The 12100-nt window shown below is 35.8% G+C and overlaps 1 protein-coding gene and 1 long non-coding RNA gene across 2 annotated transcripts; one reads left to right on the top strand and one right to left on the bottom strand.

Annotated features, from left to right (window-relative positions):
- Nucleotides 1-957: 957 nt before the first annotated feature.
- LOC116205708 (F-box/kelch-repeat protein At1g16250-like) lies at nucleotides 958-2558 on the bottom strand. Its single transcript, XM_031538353.1, has one exon. It carries the CDS (start codon nucleotides 2320-2322, stop codon nucleotides 1192-1194), a length of 1131 nt encoding a protein of 376 aa, XP_031394213.1. The 5' UTR covers nucleotides 2323-2558; the 3' UTR covers nucleotides 958-1191.
- A 2077-nt stretch (nucleotides 2559-4635) lies between these two features.
- LOC116205792 lies at nucleotides 4636-7339 on the top strand. Its single transcript, XR_004156582.1, has 4 exons — nucleotides 4636-4864; nucleotides 5015-5065; nucleotides 6618-6664; nucleotides 7025-7339. It is a non-coding gene; the product is annotated as an uncharacterized LOC116205792 (long non-coding RNA).
- The last annotated feature ends 4761 nt before the right edge of the window (nucleotides 7340-12100 follow it).

Consider the following 12100-nt stretch of genomic DNA (forward strand, 5'->3'; position numbering starts at 1 on the left):
CGGACACAGCAGGATTCACGGACAAAGCAGGAGACTCCTCTAGATCGATAAATCAGAGATTACACAATTGAGATTACGCTCCCATTTCCCAATCCTTGTTACAACACCAAACCCAAGAAGAGCCTCACAATTCTTTCTTCTCACCACTCTATCATTCTAAGAGAATAACTCGAGAACTTTTCAAGAGAATTACACGTGATTTCTAGATCTTGCATACATTACTTGTCTTACAAGACTCATCCTGTATTTATAGATACGAGACCCCAAATATCGCTTCGGGTATATCTAAAATCTTCCTAAACCACCTAGTAATATTTCTCCTTTGAGTAGATTCTAAATTGCAACATAATTGGACCAAAACGGAAATTAAATCTCGATCTCAGCCTTCGGTGCCAGGGCACTTGTTTTCTTGCCGTGGCAATTTTCTTACTTCCGCCTCTATATGTTGTGCCGTGGGCCGTGGCACATCTGTCATTTTTGTTTTCACCCTTTTTGCTGATTGCTTTCTTTTCTTCGATTGATTCTTTGTCCTCGTCTTCGGGTCTTTGGGTTCTTCACTGAATATGAGGCACACTACAACAAGGGCAATAAGTGCCTTTTTCCCTTAATAATTTCTCCACATCTTAACGATTACTTACAATACCCATGACCACATCGGAAGCATATGTTGTACTTTGAGACCGCCGTCATGGCGCACAAAAGCACCTAAATATGGTCCTATTCCTCACAACGACTGTCATCGTCTCACTATGAAACTCAGTATGGCTCATGATGGAATAAATCAGACTTTCCATCCATTCTCACGAATTCGCAATCTAATTTTTCAACGATACCAAATCAACAATCAACGATATTGAAGGACCTGGACTAATTTTGGCAGGATTAAATTAATTTCCATTTTGAGCCACCAGCAGATCAAGAAATGACAAACAAGAATTGCCATTGAAATACTTGGAGTAAGCAAACTGTTTCTGGAGAAAGATTATTTCTTATTGATTCACTTCTAGTCAGGCCAACAGCTTTCCCCTTAGCATTCATTCCCTATCGTTATGCTTAAACTATATTTGAGACATCAATGACTAACAAGACAAGATTCTATATTTATTCAGCAAAAAAAGACAAGATTCTATATAGAGATTCGCAAAACCTTGTATTATAGGATTACTATGAGTGTCCCGATAAAGGGATCATTTAGGATAGTTGAACTACGCAGGAATGGCTGCAAAGCTCTTTCTCGCTCTCTTCGTCCATTGGCCCGAAGCTCCTCCATGCATTGCTGTTTGCGGAAGCTAAAGTGTCGAATGCGCACACCATAGAGATCATGCGTGGCGGTTCACCGACCATCCGGTAACCTCCCAAGAAGTACAAGTGGGTCCTAATTGGTGCCATGGTGAGATATAGCTCTTGGACGTGCTGCCAGTATCTCTCGTTGGAATGGTTTATGGCATCGGATAGAGTTCTTAGGCACGAGTGGTCGACCTCGTTCCACAAGTTGAGCACCGCATCATATGCCTCGATATGGCCTTTCCATGGCTTGAGGCAGTCTCCAGAACTGAAGAGTCTCCCATTCACTGCGACGATCTGATTCGGTGGCACGTCCAACTGCCACATCTTTGCCATGAGCTCCCATCTCCCGGTTTGGGGGTCGAAAACTTCCGCAGAGCTCCTTTCGGGCCTGAAGGGTGATGCAGGGCCCGAATTCAAGCGCTCGGCAAATCCCCCTACGACGTGGATTTTGCCTAGGCATGTAACACCTACACATTTGTACCTCAGCGTGTTCATGTGAGGCAACGGTGTCCACTCATCTAGGACAGGGTCGTAAACTTCCGCTGATGAAATTCCTCTCGCACAATCCAAACTTGACTGTCCCCCGGCCACGTAAATCTTGCCATCACACACCGTGCAAGCGAAGTCGGAGCGAGGAAACCTAAGACACGCAAGTTTCGACCACTGCTCGGTCCTCACATTGTAAGAAAAAACCGACGACAACATACAAACATCCTTGTCTACTAAGTCCGCCAACTCATCAGAGACGTGAACCATCTCCTTACGGCAGAGCCGCCCACCAATAACGAAAATCATGTCTCTGACCGATACCATAGCAAAACCCTTCAAGATGTGGCCATCGACGAGGCCCGGGATCGGGCTGACATGGCTCCAAGTGTGGCTCGATGGATCATAGCTCTCTATCCAGGTAGAGGCCCCGGTGTCAGGTGTCTCCTCCCTCAGGCAGAACGAGGCATATATTCGGTGCCCGGACGGGTCAAATTCAGGGGAAGGAGGACGGGTCTCGGGGTGCGGAAGGGAAGGGTGTGAACCCATTGATGGAAGTATTATTAACTAAGCAAATGGATATTTCAGTAACAACTAGTAATTAGTCAGTTTTGCTGGATGACAAAGACGAAGAATTATGTAAATAGGAATGACGATGTATATAAGAGAGGATTGACGGAGAAAGCAAAGACACACTACGAGGGTCTTGTCTCCTATCGACACCGACTAGGAAGATGGTCAGGGGAAGCACAATGCAAATGGCAATTTTTTAGATGGCTTTCCCTTGGCGGAACCAATTAGAAGAAGATCATTGTAGAATTCGAGAAATTCATTAGAGAAGAAACAAGTTCTGGTCCTCAGAATCGTCAACCGAAGGGAAGAGTCGCTTTCTACGAATACTAAGAACAATGATCAGTCTTCGTACTCTCCCATAGGCTAATCTCAGGTTGAGCTGAGAATAACATTCGCAGTAATCAAAGCATAATCCCGAGATGAAATGAGATTTAGTATGCTATGAGTTATGAATTCATTTCAAAATTTTGAATTATAATTACCTTTCGCTCCCGGCCGCTTATCCTTCTATATGTGCACCATTCATAGAGGTTTATTCTATTAGGACGATAGAAAGAGAGACATCTTTGGCTGAAATTGAAAGGTATATCCAAAATTCTCCCATATTTTTATTTGATGTGGAAGTTGGATTGTTTCGGTTAATCGGATAATTAAGATCAAGAAACACCAATTGAGACAAGATAAAATGTAACCCTAGCTTGCTCCTTACTTCCAAGGGTTAAAGAAACTCCTGACTTTGGTAAGTGATACCGAAGTCTTGAATGGGCCAAACGGAGCCCATTTTATTTGGGCTCGTTGACGCCAATTTTCATATTTCTAAAGCAATTTTCTATGCCAATCTATTGCGAGCGGATTTTTTTTTTGTTTTTTTGGAATATAAGTAACTGAATCAATTAAAATATATAAAAAACTGAGGCACAATACAAGAATGCGCCACGACTCATTTTTCTGAAACCTTTAGCTCGTGGTTAAATATCTTTTTAATTGCTTGGAGAATTTAATTTTTAATCGGATATTTGTCCATTTGCACATTTCTATAATGTTTTGTTATATCCGGTTATCATTTTTTTAATACTTTTTATGTGACCTTAATTTAGTAGAATTAGTTTCTTGTGCTAATCTTTTTGGAAATCTTGTGTATACATAACTATTTATTTTATTAGTATACATTGCATATATGTTTAACTATCAAAATAATATGAAGATACATTATAAATATCTTGTTCAAATATAAAATTTTTGTTTTGCACTCTTTTTTGAAGTGAAAATCCTTAGTTTCATACATAAAATATTGTTTTTTGATATGCTAGTAAATTTATGTAATTAGTGTGATGTGATAATTTATATATATACTTAATTAATTTTTTGATTATAAATTATTATCATATCTGTTCCCATATTTATTTATTAGAACATTTGTTTTTGTACATTCGACAATGGTGTTATTTAAAATTGTTCTTTTTCTAATACACAATTAGTTGGACACGGAAGATAGAATGAAACAATTCAAACCCAATCCAAACAATCTCAAATGAAGGAAACATAATGATATGAAAATTCTCACTAACGAGAGTCGAACTCTGAAAACTCTTGGTTTCAGAGTTTGGAGAGCAAACTCTTAATTTGCTAGTGCACCAAACCTGCTTTCTCAAGTATGGAGGCATATAATAATAATAAAAAAAAGGATGGAGGCATATCAACTAATACATATGAAAACGCACTGAAAAAGAAACTAGCAAGTGAGACAATAATAAATAAGTCTAATACAGTAAGATAGCATGTACTAATCCTAGTCATTAGGGTAATTTTTCAAACTCACTAGGAAAAATTTGCGAAGGATGATAATCCACGCGCAACAATTAACATAATTTAATGTCAAAAAGCTTATAGCCTGTGGACTCACGAGAGCCTACAAAAGGACAACCTGTGCTTTTTCCCAAGCACTAGCTAGGTAGGATTTTCTTTAACCAAGAATGCTCCCTCGACCCTACTCCACTTTTCGTGCGAAAAGTGCAAATATAGTAATGCATGCTCAAATCCTAGGATCTTGCTTGCATATCCCTGTCTGTTAGCTTTAAATCTTGTGATCAAATCTGATGCAATTGTTTATTGGCTAATGTTTAGGATTTTCATGGTGGAAGAGGAAAGAAACATCTATACTAAATATAAATCTATATCTATACTAAATATTAAAGTGTGAAGCTGGTTCACTTGTTTTTCCATATTTTTATTCCGTAATTGCCCTTTGGAAAACCTCTTAATTCCTTATATGCCCTCTCTCTCTCTTCTCTTTTTTTCGTTGGCCTTTTGCATTTTGGAAAAATTGTCTTCTGGTCCCTTGATGTCTCCGCGCACCATGTGGTCAACATAATGCTCCTTCGATTGTTGCGATTACATTTTGTAAGGGTTATTTGTTGGGTAGCTTGGTGAGACCATAAAAAAAAAAAAAAAAAAAAACCAAGAGGCAGGCAACAGAGCAACGATTTTCATAGAGTTCGGCTTAGGATCTATTCTCTAGGTATCCTGTTTTTCAATCATTTAATTTGATGATTCAAATGTGAGTTCTTAAGTTTATTACATATGCTCAATGATGAATTTTGTAATAAGCATTGCTGAAAAAATGGATGCAACCTTTGGACTGATGATCTTTCCCTTTTGTTTGTACAAGGCACTCTTGAGATTTGCCTCGGACCTGTTAGAATAGCCATGACAAGGGGTGGTAACTTCTCCGAGCCCGCATTTCTTTTTTCTTTTTTGCTTGTACTATTATCCTTTTACTGAAAGGGTAGATATAGATGTTTCTATCGTAAATATTCTGAACCATGAAATCTTTTAGCTTCTAGTCTCTGCTCTGGAATTCTTGTTTGCAAGTGTGCCTCTCTTCTAGAGATGGTGTGCAAATTCAGCGTTATTGTTAGTTTGCTTCCTCTTTAGTCGATTGGAGGGAGAGAGAAATAACTAGTTCATATCTGTCTGGCCTTGTTTGATTAATGTCTTTTTGATAGGCTACCATAGCCCATCTTGATTAGAGACTTGATATTTGATTAATGATTTCATCTTTTTCCCTAAATTGCTCTATAGATGATTATTGAGTATTCAAGATCTGGTGATGTTGTGTTGTGTAGGAGGGCACTGCATTTTGTTTTAGCCATAATGCTTGTAAAAAACTATCCAACATGTTGGTATCCCCTCATGAAGTTACCTATGGTTCACTAAATAAAATTTTCCTCGTATAAAATTTCTACTACAGTGTTGTCCATGGCACTCCAAACGTTGAGCATAAGAATCCTTTTTGAAGCTATGTGCATTACGTCGAGCCTCTCAGAGGGCAAGTTTGATATTTACCCTTCAGTCTCCATTCATCGCATCGCTTTCTTCATGACATGATTTTTCAATTAATTGTTTGGGATTTATGTTGCAGGTTCTATTCCTTTCTCTGATGTCCTGTTTTTTGTAGTATTCCTGTACCACTATTTACCTTGTTTCATTATGTGTTATCTGCAAAGCATATGAAAGATATCATTGGACTTGGACTGCCTTGTGAGTCGATCTTTGATGAGGTATATGCATATGGATTATGCGAAAGACATTTACTAACATTTTCCCAGCTCTAATGCAACTTATTGGACACACACTCTCTTTCTCTTTCTCTCTAGAATCAGTGTGATTGCCATCATGATTGAAGTTTGAATAAGATGTGCGCTTCCCTAAGATTCTTGAAAAAGATGTGTGCTTCCCAATGATTCCTTGGTAATATGTGAGTTTGCTCATGTCTAATGCTGTGATTCTATTTGCTTTTGTGTTTTTTGAAACACTCTGAGAGTTATATATCTTGAGAAAGCTTTCAGCTCTTTGAGAGATCAAGTACCATTATTTGGAGGAAATTTCTTTCTTCAAACACATAGGTTATTTGACCATGTGATCAATGCGAGTAATATTCAAGTCGTATTTGATGCCCTTTTTCAAAAAAATGTCAGGTGAGTCAATTTAATGCATGAAAGAAAAGTATTTCTCGAACAGTGAATAATGACAATAGCTTATATTCTGTTTTTTCCAATAGTCTGAGCTTGCATCTAGCGTGAAACATGATAGTTTGCTAAGAATTTTCTAAGTAATCTTTTGTTGTTAAATGTTCTGCCAAAGTATGCATCTTTTCTTTGTTTGTTTTTTTTTTTTGGTTCCACCCCTTTAGAGTAGTTTCATTGTCCTGTGGAGCATGATTTATGTTTTTTCGGCATCCTTTTTTAATGTAAAGCTCTTTTATCTGACAGGAGCTTTTGGGAAATTTTGAAGTATCAACTAATATGGCTGAACCGTGGTATGGAACTGCATGTTGTGACAAGAAAATCCCCTGCTCCAATTCTAGTACATTTTGATATCTCTATATGTGATAATAATCAAGTGCATAAATATCAAAAGTTGATATCGTGTTATAAGGTTGTTTTCCTTGCCTACTATTATTGAAGTGATCAAAAGGAGTAATAAACTAAATGGCCCTTTCTGGTTTCTTGATTGATTGGAGAGATAAAGCTGAATTAAAACTTGCATTTACCTATACCTAATGCATTGTCCCCTATTGAATCCCCAGTTAAAAATGCAGAAGAACATTGATTCCATGATTTTCTGTTTTATTTTGGTTGATCTTTTCTTTTGCAATCTTAATATTTTCCTAAAGCAGGTCAAACTCCCAGGTCTATTCAGACAAATACCCTTCTACACAACATTCTCAATACCACGGCATATGGATATCAGTTGTCCCCGGGCTAGCAACTCCCTTGAGCCGAAGTCTTCACTAATGTGTTCACTGGACTGCTGATTGATTACCTGAATGAATATGAGAAGATTTTCTAAGGAGAGAATAGAAGCATCCCAGCAAACAAAAAGCCTCCATCCTTTTTATTTTTTTTTTGTAGGTTTGTAAAGTTACAGCAGTTCAATCTCCATCCCTTAAATTTGCCTAGAAATATAAACTCCACCTTATAATTATGTGTTGGTTACGGACTTATATTACCATGGGAGTCATACGGACACTGGGTTTCAAGAACTTGATTTAAAGAATTCTTCTAATCTTATATTGAAAGGAGTCCTCAAACCGATTTGGAGCTTACCTTTCGTGAAACAAAATAGCCTTCATTGACCTTTGTGAGTATAGAGGATGCTCCATATTGTTCATTTATATCTCTACAGGTAACCTATTTGCATTGACTTTTTTTATCGGAATTTACAAGAAACACAACTCAAGCACGTGCATGTTGCTGTTAAGTTTGTATAAACTCTATTTTACATTCTATAACAATAATGAAGTTGCGACGTTTATTGAATCTTAAATGTACAGTTTATATTTTAGTAGGTATAAAGTTATGGGTAGTATAAGGAGAGAGAAAATTCACAAAGAAATGGCAGCTATTCAAAGATAATATTGGAGTGGAACCAATTTTAGCTTTTTTTTTCTTTGGTGAAACATTTGTGACTGTAAATCTATAGGTTAGAATTTTCTGCCAACATTGGAATTTATCAAAATGGTGTTAAAGATCAATGCAATTAGTAAAATATAAAGAAATGCAACTAGACTAATTGTATAACTGAAATTAAAAAAACAAAGAAATGCAATTAGATTAATTTTGAACAAATATCTATATGATAATTTGATTAATACCTTCAATCTGTTTTTAAATTCCAAATGTTCTATCCGTATAGTAGTGATAGAGAGCCCGTAATTATTAAGGTAACTGAAAATTGTTCGAAAATTGCATTATCGGTGCCTATTTTTTTTTCGATGAATACATTATTAATGTCTTGTTCACAGGTAAAAGCACTAATAGAGATAGATGAACTTTAACCAAGTGCCACTGGCCAGCTAGCGATATTAGAAATATTCTTACTGTAATAATAATTGCAATATTGGGCTATACAAATTTCATGGCATCATGGAAGTGTAACAATATTGTACAGTCATTACAAGTTACGAAATAATAGAGTCGTATGCAAAACTATTTAAGTTACATGGTCATTCTGCTCTTTGATGAATTAGATAAACACAAATAGATAACAAATCTTATATATTTCAATCAATTGTTCTCATAATATGATATATAAATAAAATACACTTATTGTCTCATATTTCAAATAATTAAATTTTGGAAAGACAAATATAAAATTTTGCTACTATATCATAATCAATATTTAGTAGTATGCGTGCAATGCACGCGCCTATTTACTAGTGGAACATAAACATTGGCATGTTGCAAGAAACCTAATCAATGCATATAACCTTCTGTTGTACTGGAAATATTATTGAACGGAACTGTGGATGTATATGTACGTAGTAGCGCTGCTATTAGATTATTATTTAGAAAGAACATTATTTAATTCATAAGGAATTAACCTTCACTAATTTTTGGTGTGCACCATGATACTCGTAAGTCCAATGAGCCAGATCGATCTATTAAAGGGTAAAACTCTTCTGGCGTGAATTTTTCTCCGTTCACAAAACTCGAACTTGAGACTTTGTTTAAAAGTAACAAGCGTTGAAACGTTTGAATTAACGTACGTTGGTAATTAACCTTCACTATTTGAACAAGCAAAAGGAAGCTATACATATTAACCACCTTTTTTTTTTTCTTTTGAACGGTCTTTTCCTTTTGAGGATGTTTTGCGTTTTAGGGTATTAAAAAAAATCGTACCAAAAGAAAATAAAACTAAAGAAACTTGACATATAGCCTCTCCATGGGCATGCTCCTTTTAATGCTTTGAGTTTTTTTCTTTTTAAGTGAAGTTACCGATATTTTTAACTTATTATCTGAGACTGATCACATCCTGACATTGGGTTTGTCCTAGTCATGAAACTTACTTTATTTTGTTTACTTGAAATTTTTTTCAAGGATACAAAGACAATTTCATGCTCAATATGGGCTCTGCAACCAACCTTACAAACCTGATTTTAGTTTTCTCTCATCTTAAAAGGACTCTTGAGTGATAAAAAAGGATGTAACGCAATTACGTGCGCCTTCGCCTTAAGAGGTTCTAAATTCAACACTCTTCATGAAACTAACCATGTCCTTTATTAAAGTACTATAGACTCATGAGTTTTTAATTAAAAAAAAATCTTGTATAATTTTTTTTACTATTCGGAAAACCAACTATTTTCGACTAATTCCCAAAGGGTAAATTCTCTCAATTAAGGACTGAAAATAGTTGGACCTCGACAATATTTTTCTTAAAAGAAGGGCCCAGATACAAACATTTACACCACCCTACTCTTGCATCACTTTGGTGGATGGAGCGATGTTGATAGAAATCCATAACATATTTTTGGACCCTAAGTAGCATAATCGTCCCTTTATAAATCATCGCTTGAAAATACCTCAATGCTTAATCAAAATATTATTTTCTCATTGAATTGAACATGTTTATTAGGACGTTCTCGAGGCACTTCCTTAATTTCATCAATCCACAATAACTGATCGATGCCTGGAGATAAAGGGAGATGGACATGGACAAGAGAGGAAAAACAAGACTAAAAACAGACGGGGCTGGCGCCAAAATTTTGGCAGGTTTTCATGCAGAAAAAAGCATAGTATCAAGTGAAGATATGCACAAGAATACTAAAAAGATATTACAGCTAACTTTGAGAGGGATTGACATTTTAACTTGGAGTGCACATGACAAAAATCAAAATCTCTGGCTTGCACAAGTGTGTGTAGGGGTGGGGCTGGAGTGGACCTTTCCTAGATAAGAAGATAGCAGGTGTCCCGTCAGCCTCATTTGAAGACAAGCCTCGATCCATAATCTCATGCCTCGATCCAAATTATTATTTAGCCAAAGAAAATTGTACCAGCAACCTATGGTACAGCCAATGGTCTTGCCAGGGATGTGGTGGCTGGCGTCAAACCCCACCCCACCTCCCCGATCCCATCTCCCTTGTTCTTTGGTTCTTTTTTTTTTTTTTAATATTCATTTTTTTTCAGAAACTATTTTTTTTCAAGATTATAATATTTTTCCATTAATCAATTTACCTATAAAAAATAATTTCTTTTGATTTTTTAAATAATTAAGCTAAGCGATATCGAATCTTTTTTTTTAAACATATATATATATATATACACACACATATATATATAGAGAGATAAGAGATATCGAATCCTATAAAGTTATCCACAACTTTTCAAACATAAGATTGGGATAATAAAATCCACAAAATTTTGAATCTAATCAAATGCCGCCCTTATATTATGTCCTATCTTCGCCACCAAACGCATTTGCGGATATAATTTATTACTTTTTTTTTGTTACAATGGAGGTCCATGAACTTAATTAAATGAAATAGAAATTCTAAATATCTAATAAATGGGTATAAATAGTCTCACCTAGGTATCGAATTTGAAACCTTTTGGTTACCATACAAGAACATGCGTCACTATGCTACATCTTCTTTTGGTTACTAGGCGAGAACGTGCACCACTGGATATTCCCACCTGGGTATTAATCGCGGAACTTTTTAGTTACTAGTCGAGAACGTGCACCACTTTACTATACTATCTTTGATATTTATTACATTTTCGAACATGTTGTTTTCGACAGAGAAATATATATTCTAATTTTCTCAAATTTTATATGTGATAAATACTTGCTTCCATTTTATTTCATAGAAGTTACTCAAAATAACTTTAGAGAGACGACATTGCTTCACCATTAGATAATTTTAACCTCAAGAAGGGATGCTCGACATATGGAATATTACACTGAGAAAATTTTAAATGATCATTCCTCATGACTACCACAAGGCCCGTTGGATTTGGTCAACATCATCGCAACCCCAATGGAATACTAAAGATGACCAGGGGCGAAGTCAGGATTTCTGTCGAGGGGGGGCAAAAATATTATAATAAATATAATTTTGGGGTAAAATTTTAAAAATTCAAAGTTCAGGGGGGGCAAAAATGTTACAAAAAACATACTTTTTGGGTAAAGTTTTAAAAAATTTAAAGTTCAGGGGGGCAATTGCCCCCCTTACTATTATGCTGGCTCCGCCCCTGAAGATGACCAACGACCACCTATCAAGCGTAATAGCGGATCGCATACATAGACTTGAATAGGATACATTTTCTGCCATCTCCTAGAGGAGACTCGAACATCTCTCTCGTTACTTGGAAATCTTTATGTGTTTTCAATTGGCCTACTACAAACTTTCTTAGTATCTAGAAATTGCGCATGCTTTCTACGAAAGCTTAATCATGTTATTTACCTTTGGTGAAAAAGGAGCCAAACGGAACTTTCATCTCACCTCAAGTATCGGGTATGAGGCTGCTAAATGATCTAGTTTCTTTATAAATATGATGAAGGGACAATAAAATCGGAACATAATCTTGAATCATTAAATCACAAATTTCCATGATAAATAATTTTTTATGTACATTTATAAGAAAAATAATGCTTATAGAGCTAAAATAAGTCTCGACGTACATTCTTACTTGCAAAAGCAAAGGAAATCATAAATTAATTCTCTAAATTTTTAATACGGGCACTATCTATATATTTTGATTCAACTAAATGCCTTAGAAAATGATAATACATTAGTTTATTTTGTGACTCGGTAGACTCAACTTTCTACTGTTTTTAGTGAATAAAATCAAATCATTGAAAAAAAAATACATTTCTAAATGAGTTTATGTAAAATTTAAGTATTTACGGCGAGTTAATTTTCCATAAGTAAAAGTGTAAAACTAAACCATGCCGAGAGTGTTTTTTCCCTTTA

This window comes from Punica granatum, chromosome 4 (assembly GCF_007655135.1).
Source record: "Punica granatum isolate Tunisia-2019 chromosome 4, ASM765513v2, whole genome shotgun sequence".
NCBI lineage: Eukaryota > Viridiplantae > Streptophyta > Magnoliopsida > Myrtales > Lythraceae > Punica > Punica granatum.

What these genes read in the sequence shown, in the direction of transcription:
- LOC116205708 (XM_031538353.1), bottom strand. Translation starts at nt 2,322, where the DNA reads ATGGGTTCACACCCTTCCCTTCCGCACCCCGAGACCCGTCCTCCTTCC.